A 23,259-nucleotide genomic window follows, 5' to 3' on the forward strand; every position below is an offset into this window, starting at 1 on the left:
ACCGGGAGGATGAAGACGAGGTTCCTTGCATTAAAGTGGTTCTCTGAGGTCTCCTGCCCCGGCCATTGCTGGGCTCCGCAGATCTGGGCTGGGGCGGAGCCCGCGGCCTGCCGGGGGCGTGGCTAGGGGCGTGGCCTGCGAGCGGGGCGGGCGAGCGGGGCTCAGCGGAGCTCGCCGCGGACTCACCCCAGGTTAGCGGCAGCGAGCGGAGCCCACGGCCGCCGCGGCGCCAGTGGCCGGGGCCGGGTGCTCGCCGGCCCTCCGCTTCTTCAGGGCTCGGGTTCCGCTCGCACAGCGCCGACCCGCCCCGCGGGGCGGACCCCTGGGATGCTGAGCAGGAGAAGTCCAGCGTCTCAGCCTCGGGGCGTCAGAGGAGAAAGCGGGGCTTTTGCGCGTGAAGCCGCGGTGCGTTCTCGGTCTTCCGGAGGCCGTCTGCGCGTCGAACCCCCGCCAGCCCCGGCCCCGGGTCTTCCTCCGGCGCCGCCGGCGCAGGGCGCCCGGGAGGGTGGGGAGCACCGCGGGAGAGGCGCGACCCGAGCGACGAGGATGGACGCCGGCACCTGGCGCCTGGGCTGGCGCTGTCTCCTCCTCCTGGCTCTCCTCGGATCTACCCGGAGTGAGGGCGTGGAGAGCTGCGAAGAAGTTCGGAAACTTTTCCAGTGGCGGCTTGGGGGAGCTGTCAAGGGGCTGCCGGATGCGCCGCGGGCAGGTAGGAGCCGCTGGTTGGCCGGGCAGTGTGCGGGGGCCCGGCCGGGGACTTCTGGGCTTGCGACCGCGCTCTTCCTGGCACCCAGAGGTGGTCCTTGGTGAGAAGATGACCTTTCGGGTCCTCCCCCTCCACTAGGGGAATTGGGATAAGGCCGGAGGGCCTGCCTGGCGTGCTCGCCGGAGGAGGGCAGCTTCAGGGCTCCTTAACTGTATCTGGGGTTCCTCGGAGCGCGGAGCATTTGCTTCCTGCCGGTGCTCCCTTAGGGTCCAGTAAGTGTGTGAAGGACTACTAAAGGAGAGGTTTGTTGACCGCGTGGCAAGCCCGTGGACCTGTTCCCAGAGAGAATGTCACCAGGGGCCCTGGTTTCGCTCTTTCCTCACAACCTCAAAGGAACTGTGCTGGTTGCCACAAGTTTGATGGTGAAAACATAAAACCCTTTTATGTTCCTTTGCTGCACAGGCGCAGCCGGTGTTTTCTGTAATGAGCACCCGACCCAGTGCACTCAGACATGACCTTTAATTGCCCCTCCGCACCCTGGCACCAAGCAGTCCTGCAGACATCCAAGCCGCTCAGTGTGTCTCACAGACCCACAAAGTAGTTTCAAGCCTGAAAAGCGATAGGGCAACAGGCGACCAAACCCTGCATTTTGGGCACACTGAGCACGGATGAAGTAAACCGCAGGCGCACAGGGAAAGATACAATTAATGCGGCAGGTGGAGATCACGTTCCCGTAAGCGCCCTCGCTTGCCTTCATCCGCTGGGCGCTATCCTAGCACTCATTCTTAGCTGCTCGTGGGAGATCTAGCACACGTTCTATCCGCAAGAGAAGGTGTTAGTGGGCCCACGCAGTAAGTGTCTGCGGCTCAATCACAGAGGAGTGCCACTAGCTGTTGCTGAAGTCAACAGAGAGGGATGGATTTGAGGAGGTCGTTGGATGAACAAGGAATTTGCAAAAGGATGTCTGAGTACAAAATACATCCCTTTTCCTATGCAAGGAGGCTTGCCTTTAGCACTCCCCAGTGGTAGCACATTTGCTTGATTGCTAGTTAACTCAGTTCTCAACATCCTTCCTCCGTGTCTGGGCACGCGAAGCCCATCAGCCAACGCCTACTTTTAAATACACCAATGTTTATTCGAATACTTATTCAGCGCACTAGACAATTCACAAATTTACACACATAGTTGATACTTCCAGCTTAGGGCAATTCTTGTCTCCTCAAAAATAAAATAACATACACAAACTCACACAAACCAAAAGCCTTCTAAGTACATAATTATGTTAGTGTATTCTTTCATTAAGAAATACTCCTCACTTAGCTGCTCACAAACCAATTGGTTTGTGTGCGGTGCGTATTGAGCTGTGAAACCCTCATATGCATTATGAGATCTTGTCCTCTGAATGCCATAGCTTCGGCTGTAATTGACAGCTCCTCATGAGACTTTGATTCCAACACCTCCTCACATCTCAGTGTTTCTGGTGCCACCTGAAGACAACACGCCCTAGACAGGTGTTGAGTTTTATTTCTAAACCTTGTATATGCCATGTTTGAAGAGGAACGTTCTGGAGCATTGAGCACTGAGATAGCCTTTTACCATGATCTAAGGGAACACTGAAGCTCTGCCCTACAGAACAACAAATAGTTGTCATTGTTTGTAGTTGATATAGACGGCACAACTTCGGTGCCAGGAGGGTACACATCTTCTTCTTAAAGTCATTCTGGGCTGCTTTCCTATTGCACCTTTCTTATCTGTAGCTTAAGGTAATGGACAAATCAGAGCAGCTAAAGCAGCTCGGCCAGTCACACTCTTGGAGGCATCAGTGGTGCTCCTGAAAGAAGAAAACCCCTCGGCTGTTCAGACAAACTCATGGGAAAGCATGACGTTGATCTAGACTAACCCAGTTATAGCATTCATATAAAAATTTGGTATAATATTGAAATTTGCTTGTGTTATCCACTCATTTAAATAACTCAGTAAAACATTAAAATATTTCGGCATTGACTTATCTGTTTTTCCTGCTAATGAAATCCCATTCTCAATTTGCATAAGTCACATAGACCTAACGCTTAATAAATATTTTCTTTATTCCTTTATATTTGTTTAATGTATAGTTATATTTTACAATGGTTAACATGATTAAATCAGTGAGTGGCTACCTAGTTTCCTCAAAGTATGCCTGTCTCAGGCCAGTGTATCCTTAACATGTAAACATTCATTTCCACACAAGAATACAAATAGTGGCTTTTTTTTTTTTTACACATTTATGAGCTTATTTAATACATAGCCTGTCTTTGGTTAAAAGAATACATTTAGTTTAGTATTTGTGTTTCTTAGAGTTTTATTTTTAATTTCTTGTCCACAGTGGTTAAATTCCATCAGTCAAGAGCTGAAGCGCTATGTATGTAATGTAAAGGTGATAGAATAACTTTGTGCCGTTCCTTTCTACACTTCTGATTTTTATATCTTCTGGAAAGTCTTATCCGATTTGAAATTATTAAAATGGTGTGGACAGCCTTTTAAGCTTTTTCCCAGATTTCCCCACCTTTGTTCTCTGCACTGCTCCAATTCCTCTAAGCCTATTGAGCTTCTAAGAATGTTTGGATGAGAAATGTAAAAAAGGAGAGAAGGAGCAAATGTGATTAGAATTACAGATTTTACTGTGTTGCTGTCTTATTTCCTAAGTGGTAGTCAGGGTGCCCTTTGCTCTTGCTTATTTTATTCATGGAAGAACTGTTGATGGAGGATCTTTAAAAGGCTTTTATTTTATTTTACTCATTGGGGAGGGAACATAATGATTTATTCACGTACATACTCTTCCTTTTAGAGGATGGTTAAGAGATTTATTTAAAATCAGCTATCAGATAATTAGTGCACAACTAATTTTAATGGGTGCTTATCTATCTTAAATACACACTGTAGCAGGGTTTGTGGAAGATAAGTGTTAGTCAGCTTTTCATGACTACAAAATATTTAAATACTGAAACAATTAATTAGCAGAGAGAAGACATTTTCTTGGTTTTATGGTTAGGGGGCTCTGTGCAGGCTTCAGCAGCCCAGCTGACTTGGGCCTCTTTTGAAACATTTTAGGTGGTTGTGGGTAGACACTGCAAACTGCACACTTCACAAAGCAAGGCAAAGAGACCAGGGCCCAGCAGCCCCCTTTGACGCCATTAACTCCAATGATCTAAAGACCTCCCACCAGATTTTATGTCTGAAAGTTTCCAATGCGCGTCCCAGGACAGCCACTCCTGGAACCAGGGTTTTCATGCAAGACCTCTGTGGAGCACGTAGCACCGCAAGGATGTAACCATTTTCACCTGGTAGGTTTTAGCCAGCTATTGAATGGTAGTCAACTTGATGTGGCAAAGCCTGACATTCTAACACTATGCAAAACTTTAAAGCAGAACTCTGTAGAGTGGTTTTGGCTTTTGGGGTTGCTTTAAAATGCTTTCAATCATATGATAAAAGACCAGTTTGTCTTATTGTATCATTCAGGAACAGCAGTTGACCTGATAAACCTGTGGCTCAGAATTACGCACAGCTGGGCCGTGAAAGATGAAGTTCTTGCTGTGTTCTTTGTGTGAAGTGAATAGGTTGTCTTCTTTTAAGATGGTGTGGGTGAGTGAGAGCGTGGTGTGCATACATGCCAGGGTGCACTAACCGAAGTAAGAGCAGAGCTCTTGGCAGTAGGTTCTTTCATCCATCATGAGGTGAGGGGGCCTGAAGTCAGGTGGTCAGGCATGCAGGGCAAGCACTTTCTCCTGGACAGCCACCCAGTGATTTTTCTTTGAACCTCTCCTCCCTCCACTGAAAATTCTTGTCACTGTGAGTGTTAGTACCTTTTCTTAGTTCCTTTAAATTCACTGATGTTTAAGGTTGACATGCTGATGCTTTATCTCAACACATCAGAGACTTTAAAAATAGTAATTGATTTTTTCATCCTCAAATAATTAGTTTTAAAATGTGCTTCTATCTGGAATGACGTTATTTGCTCATGGTAGCTAATATTGTGTCTTGTGGATCACACATCTAAGAGGTAGCAAAGCTGCTCTCCTGCCCTGCAATGCTCAGAGCCACAGGTCTGCATCAATGAAGCAAACACTGCAGAGCCGCCTGCAGGCACGGCTATCCATGTCAGTATATATGTCTGTCCTCCTCCCTCTCAGGGTCATGGTGACTTCTCCACCTCCTGTCACAGTCTTCTATTTGGATGATGGCTTCAGGATGGATGCAGTTAAGCTAAGAGAAACATCCTGTGTTACATTTGTTGGGTTGAAGCCAATTAAGAATTTCTGGAATATGGGTTTGTTACCCTATGATGTATGTGTATAATATAGATTATGTAGATTTCTAAATAGATATCTGTGACTATAGTCATGGATCTCTTCAGCTAAGTTGCAATTAGGTTGAATGGGAACTAACACACACACACAAACACATAAGAGGATTAAAAATAAAGAGAAAAAGAGAGTGATTGAATAAATGGCTTCCATTTGCTTCTAGCTTGGGGTCCTGAAAGTCACAGAGCTGATTGGGCAGGGTTTATACTTTTTTTTTTTTTTAATATTGTCTGGTGTATAGAATAGGGCTTGGCGAGTTGCAACGTTTTATTTAGTTAGCTGAAAGAAGATTGCTGGTATGTCTTTTGAATCTCTTTGATTCTTAAACTATAGAAGGAATTCTTGAGTACTGAGGATCTAAGACCCTGCCATCTATATACTGTGACTTTTGAATGTTTTATATGGTTAAGTACATGGCTCTGAGTTAGGCACTCACTTGGTTTCTCTTTTTACAGAAGGCTAGCACCATTACAACCAAGCCCAATGGGACCTACCTGAAAGTTTTGGACATATAGTCACTTTAAATATAGCTTGGAGAAACATTTTTAGCCATTTTCAAATTGATACTTTATATATGGACAAAATTTACTAATATCTTCAAGTTGCAGAGTTTTAGAAATTACTAGGTCATGGAAATCTACTTTGGAAATCAATCTGGCACTTTCTCAGACAAGTAGGAATAGTGCTATGTCAAGATCCAGCTATATCCAAAATATGCGCAAGTATACAACAAGGACATTTGTTCAACTATTCATAACAGCTTTATTCCAGCCAGACTCTGGAAACAACCCAGATGTCCCTCAATAGAGGAATGAATACAGAAATTGTAGTATATTTATACAGTGAAATACTACTCAGCAATTTAAAACAAGGAAATCATGAAATTTGCAGGCAAATGGTAGGAACTAGAAACATTATCCTGAGTGAGGTATCCTAGAAGCAGAAAGACACACATGGTGTATACTCACTTATAAGTGGATATTAGACATATAATATAGGATAAACATACTAAAATCTGTACACCTAAAGAAGCTAAGCAAGAAGGAGGACCCTGGGTAAGATGCTCAATCCTCACTCAGAAAGGCAAATGGGACAGACATCGGAAGAGGGAGAAAACAGCGAACAGGACAGAATCCTACCACAGAGGGCCTCTGAAAGACTCTACCCAGCAGGGTATCAAAGCAGATGCTGAGACTCATAGCTAAACTTTGGGCAGAGTGCAGGGAATCTTACGAAAGAAGAGGGAAATAGAAAGACCTGGAGAGGACAGGAGCTCCATATGGAGAGCAACAGAACCAAGAAATCTGGGCCCAGGGGTCTTTTCTGAGACTGATATTCCAACCAAGGACCATTTATGGAGATAATCTAGAACTCCTGCATAGATGTAGCCCATGGCAGCTCAGCCTCCAAGTGGGTTCCCTAGTAAGGAGTACAGGGGCTGTCTCTAACATGAACTCAATTGCTGGCTCTTTGAGCGCCTGCCTCTGAGGATGGAGCAGCCTGACTAGGCCACAGAGAAAGACAATGCAGCCAGTCCTGATAGACTAGGGTCAGCGGGAAGGGGAGGTGGACTTCCCCTATCAATGGACTTGAAGAGGGGGCTGGGAAGAGATGAGGTAGGGAGGGTGGGTTTGGGAAGGAATGAGAGAGGGGGCTACACCTGGGATACAAAATGAATGAACTAATTAATATAAAAAAGTTTAAAAAGAAAAAAAGAGGTAATTATGTGTTTCTATATTTTTATGGGTGTTTGTATTCACGCCTCTGTGTGAGGAGGCCAGAAGAGGGCGCGGAATCCCTTAGAGATGGAGTGACAGGTGGTTGTAAGTTGCGGAAAGTGGGTGTTAGGAACTGAACTCAAGTTCTCAAGAACATCTTAAGGTACCTTAGCAGCTGAATGTCTGTCACTCCCTGTGTCCAGCTCTGTGGTGGCCCTGCCTACTGTTCTGGGAAGCACTTCCCCTGTGAGCAGGAAAGACATGTGTGTGGGCTTCCAGCATTCGTCTGTGTCTTTTCTGTTCTCACCCCCGAAGTTCCCCACTCAGCACACGCTAAATGTGTTTCTGTTCTTTAGCATACTAATGCAGTACGTGAAAAGAATCTGTAATTGATTTTTTCCACAGGTCAGCGTTCATATATAGATTTTGATAAATACATTAATTTTTTATTAATAGTTACCTAACAGGCTGTTCATTATGCTTAGTCGTAATTTCTATTGATTAATCCTGGCAGGATGAAGAAATGCAGTCAGTAACATTTTTGTGTAGATGTGCTCTGTGCTGTGCTTGGCTGTGTTGGTTGTGAGTAAACTGTTTCCTAGGAGCTAAGCCTTTTCTTCTGTAACTTTGTCATGGATTCTATAAGGTGACCCAACCCCGAGAATTTCACATTAAGGGATTTTTTTAAACCTATTTTGTCTAACAGTTTTGAAATGGAGTAAATGAACAGCTAGACAAATGTCTGGAAGGGAGTCTTCTCTGCTGTTTCTGTTCTGCGGGGAAAGGAGAAGTATTTAACGTTTAGGGTTCATTAGCACAGCTGCCATCATTTAGGCCAGTGCATCTGATCTCAGAGCTTTATTGACTTGTTAAGAGAATGGATCAAAATGCAATTTGCATTTGGATTTGTATTAGTTTGTTTATGTTTTATTTGGACCTAATTTTTTTTTTTTTTCAAAACGGAAATTCTTCAGTGAAGAAATTACTCGTAATGAACTGGGACATGAATCCCCTTTTCTTCTACCCTGGTTAATTCCATGCTGAGAGTAACATTCCGAACCACATTACTCATCTTTGGAATAACTCCTGTGTGGACAAGATCTGTGTTTGTTGAAGGCTGCTGTCATGGTACTCTCGATTGTCAGCTTGACAAGGTTAGAGTCATGTTGGAGACACATCTCTCAGTATGTCTAGACTGGGTTAGTTGAAGCACGAGGACCTACCTTAAATGTGAGTGGCATGATTCTGTGGGCTGGTGCCCTGGACTGAATGAAGAGAAGACGGGTGAGGCCTCAGCATTCACCTCCACTTTCTCGTTGTGGAAGCGATGTGTCTGGCCAGCTGCAGCTGTGCCAACCTATAAGCCCCAAATGATTTCTTCCTTAAATCTCACTTGTTGGGCATTTTGTCGCAGTGAGGAAAGTAGTCAGTTCAGACACAGAGGTGGAGTTTAGGAGAGCAGGCGGACAAAGCAGAGTGACCTCAGGCTTGAGGATAACAGAAAGAAATTCCTAGTAAATCAGACACCCAGCTGTATTGTAGCAGCATGTGGCAGAGTCTGTAAGGTGTTTCCAATAAAGGCAATTTTAGAAATACCTTCTCAGTCTTTTTTCAGACCTATTTATTTTAAATTAGTGACATGAAATTGTTTATGTTTATTGTTTAGAACATATTTTTTCAGTATACATATTCAAAATGTAACTGGTATTACATATAATGCATGTATGTTGTGGGGCTGGCTACTTCTAAGTAGATGATATACACATGTGATCTCATGATGGATCATTCTTGGTGGCAAAAACACTTAAAATCCAGGTTCATCATTCCTGAAGAATGAGTATACCATCACTGAACTTATTAGCTCATTGTGTAACAGGTCTCTTGAGCTTATTTTTTTCTAACTATAATTTAGTATTCATTGATAGAGGAGCCAAGCCTGCAGGGACCACTGCTTTACTCTTGGCTGTAACAAAATCAACCTTCTAGATCATGTGTAAGTATTTGTACCTTACCAATATCATTTACGATGACATCTGCAACATTCATCCATTTGGCCACAAATGGCAGTATCTTATTTTTTAAAGACAGACCATATTCCCTTGTGCGTCTACACCACAGTTTTCTCTATTCATCTGATGCAGACCTAGGTTTATCGAGTCTTTAAGACATCTTTACAATGAAAATTTGAAAACTTATTGCTACTTACATGATTATGTATCATGATTTGCTTAGCACATCTTAGAAGCACGAAGAAGTTTCTCTGAACAGAAGAATTGTTGTGTCAGTGCTAATGAAACACACGTGTATATTTTGATATGGTCCAGCTGCTTACTTAAATATGTTTAAAAACAGTCATGATCTAAAAGTTAGTAAGCATTCATTAGTACATGATTAAACTTTTATTAGTCATTAGGACACAGAGTTTGAATTACTATTTCTTTTCCTTCAATGATATGGTAAACTTTATTAGTCTTTATAATGCTGTATAAGCAATATAATTTATCTCTGCAGCTATGTTCTTAGAACTCATATTCTACTGACTTTGCTTTTCTGACATGTTAGGGAAGGATGGATTCTTAGAAGGGAGTTGATGTGAAAACAGCAAAGGATACCTGTATTGATCAAATAAAATGAAGGAGAAAAATTACACTGGGATATCCTGTTCATTGCACATAGATTATTTAAGTGGGAGACTGTCAATATTAAATTACCAGCTCAGATTTATTCGCTTTTTGAGAAACTCTGTTATCCGGTAAGGTTAGACCAAGTTACATTTGGTTCGTTTTCTTTTGATCATTGAGATGTCTGTGTTTAATGAGCTGAAACTGAAGTGGGTCAATAAAAGGAAGAGATTAATACTCCGTTCTCACCAGGCTTGCCACACATTTTATTTTGGGTTTAAAAACCAAACCAAACCAAACAAGAACCTCAACTTACTTGTTTTGAGGAAAGGTTTTGATCACCTTAGAAAATAAAGGAAATAGAAATAGTGCGGTGAGAGTCACACAACAGAGGTTAATGAGCTTCTTTAAGAGCTGGGTGTCTGGAGGACCTGCCTGGTCTGTGCCTGCCCCACTAGCAGCTTTAGTCTGAAAACACAAAGCTAAGTTTTCTTCTTCTCCTCTGGAAGTTTGTTGCTGTAAAAAGCTACAGGTCTTAAATATTTAGCATTTAATTCATCTATTCAAATGTCTTGTAGTCAAAATGAGAAAAAATAAGTCTGACAAAGCACTAAAATGTTGTTTTGGGGTAAATGAATAGAAAAGCCAGACACTATCACAATTTGTCAAATGTTATAGTGCAGACAAATGAATTTATAGTTTTGAAATGGCTTAGTTTGGCCATTCCATTTATTAGATGTGTGACATTTAGCAAATGACTCAGCTCAGATGTTTTGCTTTCTTCTATACAGATACTGTATATTTGGGTTCCTTTTCTCCTCTGGTAGCTATTGAGAACCACGTTATGCTGATGCTACTTGAAAACATTTCCACAGATATCTCTGTGTGGTGGACAGTTTTGTGTGAACTTGACACAAGCTAGGGCTGAGAGGAGGGCACCTCGACTGAGGCAGTCCCTCCAGAAGACCTGGCTGTGAGCTGTGTTCTTAATTAGTGATTGAGGGGGAGTGGCCCATTCCACTGTGGCTGGTGCATCCCTGGGCAGGTGATCCTGGGTTCTATAATGTAGCAGGCTGAGCAAGTCAGTAAGCAGCACCCCTCCATGGCCTCTGCATCAGCTCCTACATCCAGATTCCTGCCCTGACTCCCTTCAATGATGTACAAAGATGTGGAAATTTAAGCTAAATAAACCCTTTCCTCTCCAGTTGCTCTCGTCATGGTGTTTTATCAAAACAATAGTAACCCTAAGTAGGACATTCAGTATTAGTTACTTGTGGTTGTGACAAAGTCAACTTAAGGAAGTTGACTTAAGGACTTTAGTTTTTCTCACAGTTTGAGTTATGTTCTGTTACAGAAGGGAAGGCATGGAAGCAGGAGCCTGAGAAAATTGGTCACCTTGAGCCTGCAGTCAGGAACCATAGAGGTGAATGCTGGGGCTCCTCTCAATTGCTCCTTTTTATTGAGGTCTGGACCCAGCCCATACGACTAAACTCCTTCCCTCTATGTGGACTTAGAATTGCTTCGTCTATTGCAGTTCAACCTTCTATACGTGTCAGAAATACAGCTGTGTAGCTTCTGACAAAGGGAACTAAGGCGGTTCTCTGGTTTCCAAATTAAAATCTTTGAGGAAGTTGATCCTTTACAAGAGGTGTCTGTCATTGTTGCCACCTACAAGGATAGGTTGGGTGTGGGGAGCAGGTGATTCCAGGATTTGCTGCAAAGCATCAGGCAGTACCCATCCAGCGGTGTTTGCTAGACAGCTGGAGACAGCAATCAACATTCCCCAGTGTTCACACCAAAGCTTAAATTCTCACATTTGATTTTGGAGCTCTGCATAATTCCTGTCCTTTCCAGTTTGCCCTCTGCAGTTTTCTGTTGCTTGCTTTCTCACTTTCCTGTTGTAAGATATAAGCCACCATTGGCACTAAATGCTTTTACTGCCATTCCATAACCGAGAATGGTAATTTTGCTTCACAGAGGCTTCTCTTCTCTGTTGTGGTTACATCAAGAGGAATGTTGTCATCTTAGCACAGTGCAGAGTGGCTTAGGCCACTCTAAAATTTGGTGAAAATCAGAAAGGTCAGCGTTTTCTCCTTGTGAAATAACTCACTGCCTGTCCAAGCGACCCTCTAGAACCAGTGACTGAATTTTTTTTTTAATTTTATTTATTTTACATCCCAACTGCAGTCTCCCCTTCTTTCTCTCCTTTCAGACCCTCCCCCATACCCCACCCCTTATCAACTCCTCCTCCATTTCTCTTCAGAAAAGGGCTGGCCTTGGTGGATATCAACCAGCCCTGGCATATCAAGCTGCAGTAAGACTAGGCACCTCCTCTACCATTAAGGCTGGACAAGGTGACCCTATAGGAAGAAAAGGTCCCAGAGGCAGGCAACATAGTCACAGACAGTGCATGTTCCCACTGTTAGGCATCCCACAGGATGATCAAGCTACCCAACTGTAACATATATGTGGAGGACCTAGGTCTGTCCCATGGAGCCTGCATGGTTGACAGTCTCTGTGAGCCCCTGTTGCCTCAGGTTGGTTGACTCTGGGTTTTCTTGTCCCTCTTACTCCTTCAATCCTTCTTCCATTCTTTCATGGGACTCCCCCAATTTCTGCCTAATGTATGCCTATGGATTTCTGTATCTGTTTTCATCAGTTGCTGGGTGATGCTGCACTGATGAAAATTGGGCTAGGCATGGTTTTATGAGTGTAGCAGAGTATCGTTAGCAATTATTTCACTGATTTTTTTTTTGTCAGTCATGTTTTGCTCTATTCTAGGTCCTTGGGCTATTCAGCCTCTGGTTCCTGGTCCTCCAGACAATGTTGGGGGGTGAGCTCCCACTCAAAGCATGGATTTCAAGCTGGACCAACTGTTTGTCCTCTACTCCCACAATTTCTATCCTACCTTTACCACAGAAAATCTTGTAGGTAGGACAAATTAAAGGCTTTTTGCTTTGTGGCTGGGTTGGTGTCCCAGTCCCTCCCCTGGAAGTCTTGACTGGTTACAGGAGATGGCCAGTTCAGCTTCTGTATCTCCCACTCCTAGAAGTCTTAGCTAGGGCCGCCCTCATTTCTTCCTGGAAGTTTCCATTGCCCTACACTTCTAGCTCCTCCCAGAGGTGCTCCCACATTGTAGTCCCCAAACACTGCCCACCCATGATGACTATTTATTTCCCCTTCTCAATGAGACTCACGTGTTACCCTCGAGCCCTCCTTGTTACTCAGCTTCTTTGGGTCTGTGGTTGTAGAATGGTCATCCTTTACATCACAGCTAATACCTACTTATAAGTGAGTGCATACTATTTGTGTCTTTCTGGGTCTGGGTTACCTCATTCACGATGATGTTTTCTAGTTCCATCTATTTGCTGGCAAACTTCATGATGTCATTGTTTTTAATAGCTGAGTAATACTCCATTTTGTAAATGTCGCACATATTCTTTATCTATTCTTTGGTTGGGGGACATCTAGGTTGTTTGCAGCTTCTGACTATTATGAATAAAGATGTTCTAAATATGCTTGAGCAAGCATCCTTGTGGTATGGTAGAAAGCCTTTTGGGTGTATGCCCAGGAGTGTTGTAGCTGGGTCTTGTGGTAGATCAATTCCCAATTTTCTGAGAAACTGCCATATTGATTTCCAAAGTGGCTGTAAAGTTTACACTCCCATTAGCAACAGAGGAGTGTTCCCCTTGCTCCACATCCTCGCCAGCATATGCTGTCACTTGTGTTATTGGATCTTAGCCATTCTGATAAGTGTAGGATGGAATGTCAGAGTTGTTTTGTTTTGCATTTCCTTGATGGCTAAAAATGATGAGCATTTCTTTAAGTGCTTCTTGGTCATTAGAAATTCCTCTGTTTATATCTGTACCCATTTTTAAATTGGCTTGTTTGGTTTGTTAATTTCTAGTTTCTTGAGTTCTTTATATATTTAGCCCTCTATCAGATATAGGGTTGCTGAAGATCTTTTCCCATTCTGCAGGCAGCCATTTTGTCCTTTTGACAGTGTCCTTTGCCTTACAGAAGCTTTTCAGTTTTATTGATTGTTTTTGTTACTGCGTATAGTATTGGTATTCTGTTTAGGAAGTTGTCTCCTGTGCCTCTTCCTCTATCAGGCTCAGCCTATCGGTTTTATGTTGAAGGTTTTGATCCACTTGGTCTTGAGTTTTTTTTTTTTTTTTTTTTTTTTTTTTTAACTGGGTGATAGCTATGGATCTATTTGCATTCATCTACATGCAGACATCCAGTTATACCGCACTATTTGTTGAAAATGCTTTCTTTTCTCATTGTATATTTCTGGCTTCTTTATAAAAACCCATGTGTCCGTATGGATTTACTCATGAATCTTTGATTCCATTGACCAACCTATCTATTTTTATGCCAATACCGTGTGGTTTTTATTACTATTGCTCTATTGTACAACTTGAAATCAAGGATGGTGATACTTCCAGAAGTTCTTTTTTTAGTGCAGGATTGTTTTAACTATCTTGGGCCTTTTGTTTTTCCATATGAAGTTGAGTATTGCTCTTTCATGGTTTGTAAAGAATTGTGTTGGATTTTGATGGGAATATTGTTGAGTCTTTAGATTGCTTTTGATAAGATGGCCGTTTTTATTATGTTATTCCTCCCGATCCATGAGGTGGGAGATCTTTTCATCTTCTGGTATCTTCTTCAGTTTCTTTCTTCAAAGAGCTGAAGTTCTTGTCATATAAGTCTTTCACTAGCTTGGTTAGAGTTACCCCAAGATATTTCATAGTATTTGTGGCTACTGTGAAGGATGTTGTTTTCATGATTTCTTTCTCAGGCCAATTATTGTTTGTATATGGGAGGGCTACTGAATTTTTTTTTTTTTTGAGTTAAGTTTGCATTCAGCAACTTTGCGAAGGTGTTTATCAGCTGTATGGGTTCCCTGGTAAAATTTCTGGGGTTGCTTATGTATAATATCATCTGAAAATAGTGATGTGTTCACTTCTTCCTCTTTAATTGGGACTTTTTTATACTCCTTTAATTGTCTTATTGCTCCAGCTAAAATTTCACAGTACTCTATTGAATAGATGTGGAGACAGTAGACCGCCTTGTCTTGTCTCTGTTAGTGAAGCTTTTCAGCTTAGTCTCTCCACTTAATTGGATGTTGGCTTTGGCCCATTCCGTACATGCTTTTTGGTTGGTGCTTCAGTCTTTGCAAGTTGGTTGGCTCTGTTGGTCTTTAAAGATTACTAACTACTACTGCTAACACTACTACATTTATTCACTTTGTATCCCGGCTGTAGTCCCCTCCTTCATCTCTTCATGGTCCCACCCTCTCTCCCCCTCCCGCCCATGCCCCTCCCCTAGTCCACTGATAGGGAGCTTATGTCTGTCCTCATTGGGTCCTTCTGTTCTTCCCCCTACATTCTTGATTATCATGTAGTTTGAGGATTTTCTCTTCTCGTCTAATCTATTTGGTGTTCTGTAGGCTTCTTGTATGTTTATAGGCATCTCTTTCTTTAAGCTAGTGAACTTTTCTCTAAGTTCTCCAACTCCAGGGTTTTTTCTTTTATGTTCTCTTTATTGATTCTAATTCTGTTTTCATGCCATGCACCATTTCTTTCATCTGTTTGAATGTAGATTTCTGTCCGTCCATGATGGCCTCTCTTTTTGTGCCTTGAATAACTGCATAATTATAGGTTTAAGATCATTTTCCTGTGTTTCAACTGCAATAGAATATCTGTTTATTGATTCCAACTAAGGACCATTCATGGATATAGCCTAGAACCCCTGCTCAGATTTAGCCCATGGCAGCTCAGTATCCAAGTGGGTGCCCTAGTAAGGGGAACAGGGACTGTCTCTGACATGAACTTAGTGGCAGGCTCTTTGACCTCCCCCCCCCCCAGGGGAGCAGCCTTGCCAAGCCACAGAGGAGGACAATGCAGCCAGTCCTAACGAGACCTGATAAGCTAGGGTCAGGTAGCAGGAGAAGAGGACCTCCCCATCAGTGGACTTGGAGAGGGAAATGGGAGGAGACAAAGGAGGGAGGGTGGGTTTTGGAGGGAATGAGAGAGGAGGCTACAGTTGGGATACAAAGTGAATAAACTATAATTAATATAAAATTTTAATTAAAAGAAGGATGATGATGGGTCACGTTGGTTACGCGAAAAATAAAAATAATAATAAAAAAGAATGTCTGTTGATTTTTTTGAGAGTCTGGTAAAGCCACAATGTCCTGGTTTTTGTTATCTGTATTCTTACCCCGGCCTCTTGCCATCTGGTTGTCTGTAGCCTTGACTACTTGTTCTTGGAGTCTGTACTGCATACTGGGTCTACCTGTCTCAGGAGTATTGAGTACTCTCCCCTGGATTCACTGTCTCTGCTGGCTCACTCTTATTATCCAGATAGGCCAGGTACCTGAGATGCAGGTGGAAAGATCTGTGAGCTGCTCCACTGCCCCAGAGTTGGTCCCAGGCCTGGCTCAGCAATGCTGGGTTCCCTGGCTGTGTTGGCCTTGGTGTTTCCAACCTATGTGGGATAGGCTTCTGGGAAGCAGGCAGAAAGATCTCCGAGCCTAGAGCTGCTCCAGTGCCCCACAGGCCTCCTTGGGGTGGTGGACAATGGAACTTGGGTCAGGTGCCTAGCTCAGCTCTGCTGGGTTCTCTGTCTATGCATAGCTAGCTCTTTCTGGCCTAGGTGAGCCAGGCTGCTGGGGTGCAGGTGGAAAGATCTCTGTGCCTAGAGCTGCTCCAGTACCCCACAGGCTTCTTTAAGATGGTGGCGAATGGGGCTTGAGTCCTGCTCTGCTGTGTTCAGTGTCTGTGCTGTGCTGGCTGATTCTGATCCAGGAAGGTGGAGAGCAGGCAGAATGGAGCCGTACCTCCCCTACAGTACCAGAATGTATCCCCTCCATAGGACGGTGAGAGTGAGTGCCACTAGCTGCTGCAACCAGGAAGGTGTCCACATGATGGTGGCTATGGGCGGTAGCCTAGGGCTGCAGGGTCAGAACTGCATGCCACGGTTATACAGATGGTGGGCTTAGGTGGGTGGCCTAGGGCTGTGGCAGTGCCAGGAGGGAGACTGGGAATTTTTCCTGATATTAGCCAGGTGGCCTGAAGATGGACCTTCGAATACCCACATGGATTCTCCTCTCACCTGAGAAACACAGACTTTGGGGTTTTGGGTTCCACAGAACGACCAGCTAGTCAGTCATCCTGCTCTCACTGCTGAGCTACTGTTCAGATACCCTGCCTGGATGGTGCCGCCATCTTGGATCTAATCGTGGTACTCATTTTGAAGCTTTGAAGGGGTCATGGAGAGCAGCTGAGGCTCGACACTTAAGAAAAACCAGGAGAAGCCATTGGTGAAGGTGAAGCCTCAGTAGCAATTAAGTCCAAGTATTAAATGGGTCATGCAGAAAAGTTGAGGCTTGGCACCACAAAGAGAGTCTAGGAAAGGATATTGATGAAAGTAGAGTTGTAGCAGAGACCTAAGCATTTTGGAGATGACAGTACCTTGACACACCTGCCAAGAACAGCAACAGCCATAGAGTGAAGCTGGCCTGAGCTTTGGAGACAATCTGTGTGGGTGGCAGAAAATGGAAGTTAACCAAGTTCTTTGGAGGAGCCCAGATGATGGTGAGTGGATCTAAGACCTTGGACACTGAATTATTTACACAGTTGGAGTTTGGTTTTGCTTTGTTAAGATTGTGACTGTGCCCTGATTTTTTTTCTCTTGATGTAAGAAAGTATTTAGCTTATTTTATAGGAGCCCACAGTAGAGAGGCTTCAGAGCTTTTAGAGACTAAAGTTCTAAGGTGTTTGAACTTGTATGACTGTGGGAATTTTTAAGTTTGTAAAATGTTTTGTACTGTGATATAGATGTTAATATGTGGTTTTGGGGATAAACAAGAAAGGAAAGTTTGCAACCTAACAGCGATTTATTACTTTGTTAAGTTGACAAGGGGTCAGTTGTGCTGTCTGGCTTTATATAAGCTTGACACAAGTGATAGAGTCTCAATTGAGAAAATGCTTCCATAAGATTGAGCCTCTGGCAAGCCAGTAGGACATTTTTCCTAATTAGTGATTGATGTGGGAAAGCCATCCCTGGGCTGGTGGTTCTGGGTGCTATAAGAAAGTAGGCTGAGCAAATCAGAGTGAGCATGCCAGTAAGCAGCACCCCTCCATGGCCTCTGCATCGGTCCCTGCCTCCAAGCTTCTGCCGTGTTTGTGTTCCTGTCCTACCTCCTTTCAGTGACTTACGACAGTGTGGAAGTGTAAGTTGAATAAACCCTTTCCTGTTCAACTTGTTGTAGGAAAGGTATTTCATCACAGTAATGGAAACCCTAACTATGATGCTCCCATCTCATCTCATCCCAGAATCCAGCTATGAAAACCCCAGAGCATTCACAGTTCCAACAGTATTCTCCAGTCAGCAGCCCTGAATCGACCTAGCAATTCATCATAGCCACATTCAAGCCCATTTGTTGTTCTTATGGAAGGTGCTCTTCTTTTTTCCTCACTCACTGTTCATGTCTTACCAGATTTGTTCTGCCATATATCATATATTTTGTGGATTGGGAGCAGTTTAACCACAATGAAATCAGTTTCTCATTTATTGAGTAAAAGTATTTTCTACCTTGTAAATATTTTAGTGTTTATTCAAAGAAGCTATTCAAGTGGCTTCTCAGAAACTCTTCTGACCATTCCTCTTGATTTATCCAAAAAGATGTAATTTCTTGATGTTCCCAGAAAACTTGATGTATCTTTTATGACATTTTATTTCATTAAGTTTTTGCAAAAGTGTCTCTTCATCATCTGAGCCCTGGAGGGAGATATGTATTTGATCCTTCTTGTTAGTCGCAATAATACAATGTCTTGCACAGAACAGGTGCTTCATCAATATTTTATTCATTCATTTGACTTATTAATCAAAATAAAGAGCAAGAGATTACTCTGCAACTTAGTACAGGTGAGAGGAAACCTTGGCAGTTCCCGAGAAGGGTGATGGAGGGTCACCCACGCTCTGGGTCCTCCATTCCTCCCCAGATAGAGGGACATCAGCTTGTCACCCCTTAAGATGTCGTTTCGAATAATTTTGGTTAGGTTGACCCTGAGAAGGAGAAGCAGCAGAATCTAAGGTCTGTTTGCTCTGCTTCGTGCTTTTCTCTCCACTGCTTAGTGGAGCTGGGCAAATGCTGGGCATTACGGATGCTCATTATTTAAAGTGCTGCTAAGCTAGAAACTCAGGATTTTTGTTATTGAGAAAGCCAGTTTATTTGCCCAGGGAAAGAGTTTTCTGACTCATCTCACCTTATGCCACATATATATTTACATCTTAGTTTACTATCTGATACATCTATCTATCTCTCTCTGTCTTTCTATTTACCTATCAATCATCTATCTATCTATCTATCGATCGATGGATCGATCTATCATCTATCTGCCCATGTCTCACCAGTTAGAGATATGCTTGTATAAAAGGGAGTGCACTAAGTGGAGAGAGTTAGAAGGCAGAATTCTTAGGATTTCTGAGGGAGAATCTAATCTACTAAATCTGATTGCCGGGGTTTAGTACATTTTAGGTACCAGCAGTCCTCTGTGGGAAGGAAGGTAAAAAAAACAACCCAGGTGCTAATGTTGAGGCTCCTGCGCGGGTAGCTGACACACCTGTGGAGACAGGTGCAGTGTCCAGGTGGAGGGGGTGGGGAGGGAGGGAGGGAGGGCAGCTCAGCAAGTGCAGACAAAGCTTGGCAAGTCACTGGGTGGGAAAAGAGGAAAGAATCTGAGACTTGCTGAGTATGTACTTCATAAACAGGTTAAGGTAACTGGATATGGCTAAATCGCTCTTGAATTAGCAACTAGGAGTAGTTCATCAGTTACCAGCGTAGGCATTTGCAAACTATGGCACAGCTAATATTTAACTTCTGGATTAACTCACAAGTGACATGGAGATGTGGAATTCAAATCACCTTTTCACAAAGTTTAGTTCTTTAGAAATGATTCTATATAGCCTGGTTTGTAATTCTCAGATCTGTTACCATTTCACAGTGCACGCCTGCTGTTTGGGTGAAGAGCATGCTCTGGTGAGAACAGGCTAAGAAATGGATGAGGCAGGCAGCAATCAGAGACAGAGCTTCTCACTTGCTCTGGAGAGAGAGACCTCCCAGCACAGCGATACCATCACATTTGCATTTTAAAAATCTTTCTTGCCTGTAGGGTGTCCACTTGACTTATTTTCTATGTGTGAGATTAGAATGGTATTAATACAGTTCAAAAGAAGTCAGTTTAAAATGGGTTTAAGAGGCTCAGAATGACTGTGTGGTTTCTGTCTTCTGGTTACTTACAATGGGGACCTGATAGCAATTCCCCATGCAATTCTTAGGCTGGACATCAAGCTGAATTATAGAAAACAAGAGCAACATATTTTCCTTGAACTTCTTACTATGGTAATACTTTGGTTATAAAGCCTGTTGTACCTGCCTGTTCATATGACATGTGCTTTTCTCTAAATAATCGATATAGCATTACACTGTAGACCCCTCCAGTCACCTGTGCATGATTTACTAACTTTTTAAAATGCTGGAAGGACTAAAGCAATTCAATTCCAAATGTTGACTGTAGATTGTTGTTCTTACACATATATTTGTGTTTTTAGCTATTTTAAGATTTTAAAATCAATATACAGAAGTTCATATCATCTGAAAATAATATTAGCAAGCAAGGAATAAAACCATTGTGAAAAATAGGAGCAGGGAAAATAATCTGCACTTGGCTACAAGACAAACATGGACTCCTCTGTGATCTGGGCTGGAGATTTCAGTTCTGAGTTTCTTATTGGCCACTACAAAGAACACAGTCAGCAAAGTTGCTTAGTGCAGTTGGGGGGAAGGTTAGGATGTGGTACGTGTGGGGCGGACAATGAAAATCAGTGGAAGGTGTAGAGGGATGGAAGAGAGTGAGGGAGAGAGAAAAGAGCCGATTATGTCACAGAAGAGACAAGAAGCTGGTAGTGTCTTTAAGGAGGGAAAAAGATGGATTTTGATTTCTTGGCCAGAAGGAGGCTGCATGCAAGAAGTCACTGAAGCTGAAGTTGAGAGATTTTTTTCACAAAGGAGAAATGATGCATTAACTCCTTTAAATATAGCAGCAGAACCTTCTGATGATGGTCACAGGCTTTTATCTGGACATAGCTAGCCTGTGCCTGTTTATAGTAAACAGAGCTTGGATTTCTGGGCTTATGAGTCAGAGACCAGAGGCAAATATTACTTTGAGTTTATGGTCATCTAAGCATAAAGTGAGCGAATGCATGGTCAAATGGTTTTCCTTCTTTGATGAACCTCTTAATGAATTTCATGCTTACAGTCCTTTATTTCCCCTAAGTATCAAGGGTTTATGATATGGTGATGAAGACTTTTTGCTTTACTTGTGTCTGGTAATCCCTGGACTTTCAGAGTTAGTAGTAAAATAAGATGCTGAATAAGGTCTGAATATGAGTCAGATTTGACCCTAAAATTCATTTTGTTATCTTCCTGTTCTCATGACATGTGGTTTTCTTTTATAATTATTTTATAATATCTTGTGCATTTCACATGGTACAATATTAATTTAGTTAGATAAATTATAACCATTTTCTATAGTTGTCTATAACTGTTTCCCTGATTTTTGGTGGGACCATCGCCACAAGGCTCAGTTTCAGGAGTTCCTCGTGTGCCTGATTCTTAATGTGAGAAACATTTGTTTTTAAGATTTGTTTTTAAAAAACATCTCTTTTTTAGACTCTTGGCCTTACACCCGTTGCCTTTACTTTTTCGGCTAAGAGGCAGCAGAGTAACTACCATGATTACACTTCTCCGTGACTTGCTTTCTCTTTCTCTTGTAGTGTTTTGTGAAATGTCATTGCACTTAATAAAAAAAAAAATGATTGAATGATTCCTCCACTTCAGAAATATGTGGACAAATTCATAATTCATCTTATGGCATCAGAGACAAAAGGGGTCTTGGAAATGACCTCAGGATCTCACTTTATCAAACAAAGGTGACCCATTCTGTGCACACTTCTGCCAATCATTCTAAAGTGGCCTTGTTTCCACTGTGAGTTTTATTCACATGGTGATTGGACCCAGGAACACAGGAGTAGAAACATATTTTTAAAAGATTGTAGAATCATCTACCTTTATGTCTTAGCCTGTATTCAAATTATCTATGGTGCCAGTTCCCTGTATGTGTTGAGTATTTGAAATTCTGCGAAGGCTTAGAAAATGTCTCACATCTCTTTTGGGGTGGGACGGTCCTTTTTAGTGGTTATGTACTGTGTGCCAGTTGTCCTCTGATCTCCCTGACATAAATGAGTAGGCAAGCATGCAGGTGCACATACAAAGACACAATAAGTAAAATAAAATAACTTATTTTTTCATTTTTCAAATTATAATAAAATAATTTAAAAAGTATAAGTTGTATATATGTGTGTGATTTGTTGAAAAGTACAGTGGGATAGCAACCAATGCCAAAGAAGTTGATAAATTTCCACACGATAATGTTCATGGAAGGCAGGCTTGTACAGAAAGTTTGTTCTAGAAATAACTAACATCACCCACTAACATTGAGTCACTTATTCTGTGGCGTTCCCAGGCCGCATTGGGTACAGGCTAGTAAGCAACAGTGAAAATACTGATGTTTTTTCAGGTGGAATTCACAAAGGTCTACTTTACCAGGGCCGGCACATTCACTAATCAAATTGTTGATGAAGTTGTTCTGGTGAAGTTAGGGACACTGCTTGGAGTAGGAAGCATTGCCATGGAGACCACAGAGAACTGGTCAGAGCCTTGACAGCTCCTCTTCCTTAGTGTCTTTCTGATGATGATAATTTCCTGTCCAAGATGGACTCCTGAGACTTTCAGACCTAAACAAGCATTGCATAAAACATTTAACATTACTTTATTGGTTGGAAAAATTGATAACAATTCTACAAAGTCTGACAAATTTGAAATCAACCTCTAATACTTAGAAAACAGACAACTTCTAAAACCATTATTGATATAGATTATTTTGGAGAGATAGTTAAAAATCAATAGACTACAGACTACAAGGATTTGGTTTGATCTTCAGAAGTCAAGTTAAAAAAGGCTGGGAATGGTTTCATGTACTCGTAATCTCAGCAGTGGGGAGGCAGGAGGGTCCCTGGGGTTTGGTGGCCAGGCACACTAGCCCAATTGGTGACTTTATGTTAATGAGACACCCTCTCTTAGAGGAGGTGGACAGCTTTTCTGAGGAGGATACCTTTCACTGTCCTCTGCCCTACACACTCACATACCCAACACACACCCACCTGTACCTATACACAGACACATAACAAGTAGTATAATTTGGGCCCTCTTAAATAGTAAGAAAAGGTATTGTAGTTCAGTTATTTTTTCCTTCAAGTACGAAATGCTGCAGCTGAAGCTCCTACTGTTGTGAGGTGGGGTGAGGGTGGAGGGTGCTTTTTGTCTCCCAAACTGGATAACATCAACAGTGTTAACTGTTGACTCCAGATTCATGACCTGAAGTTTAAGAAGGCATCCTACTTAGCATGCTTTTCCTCTGCTGTGTGAAACGAGAACAAGCCCTTTTATATAAGAAATGCTTATTGTTGATTACATAAGGATTTAAGTATGTGTGTGTGTGTTTTTGTGTGAACATTAATCGATCATCTCTAGGCAAAAACAAAAGAAAACAAAAAACCCCAACAACTATGAGCACATTATCTACAGAAGACACAGTGATGCTGTTTATGTATTGAAAGGACGATGCTACTGTCCACCTGTGAGTGTTATATTGACCTTATTTGCCTGAGTTTGCTAATAGAGGACTACAGAAACTCATACTATCTGAAAAATTTAATATTATTTTAAGAGTTTTTATTTTTAA

General features: G+C 42.4%; 1 protein-coding gene across 2 annotated transcripts in view; it reads left to right on the plus strand.

Moving 5' to 3' along the window:
- The first annotated feature begins 228 nt into the window (after positions 1 to 228).
- The window catches only part of Gpc5 (glypican 5), an 859,871-nt gene continuing 836,840 nt past the window's right edge, over positions 229 to 23,259 (plus strand). For both annotated transcript variants that reach the window (XM_055609899.1, XM_055609901.1), the window contains exon 1: positions 229 to 709. In XM_055609899.1, coding sequence (XP_055465874.1) covers positions 328 to 709 — 382 coding nt within the window. In that variant the 5' untranslated portion in view covers positions 229 to 327. The remainder of the gene's footprint in view (positions 710 to 23,259) is intronic.

This window comes from Psammomys obesus, unplaced genomic scaffold (assembly GCF_907164565.1).
Source record: "Psammomys obesus unplaced genomic scaffold, mPsaObe1.curated_primary_1811, whole genome shotgun sequence".
Classification (NCBI taxonomy): domain Eukaryota; kingdom Metazoa; phylum Chordata; class Mammalia; order Rodentia; family Muridae; genus Psammomys; species Psammomys obesus.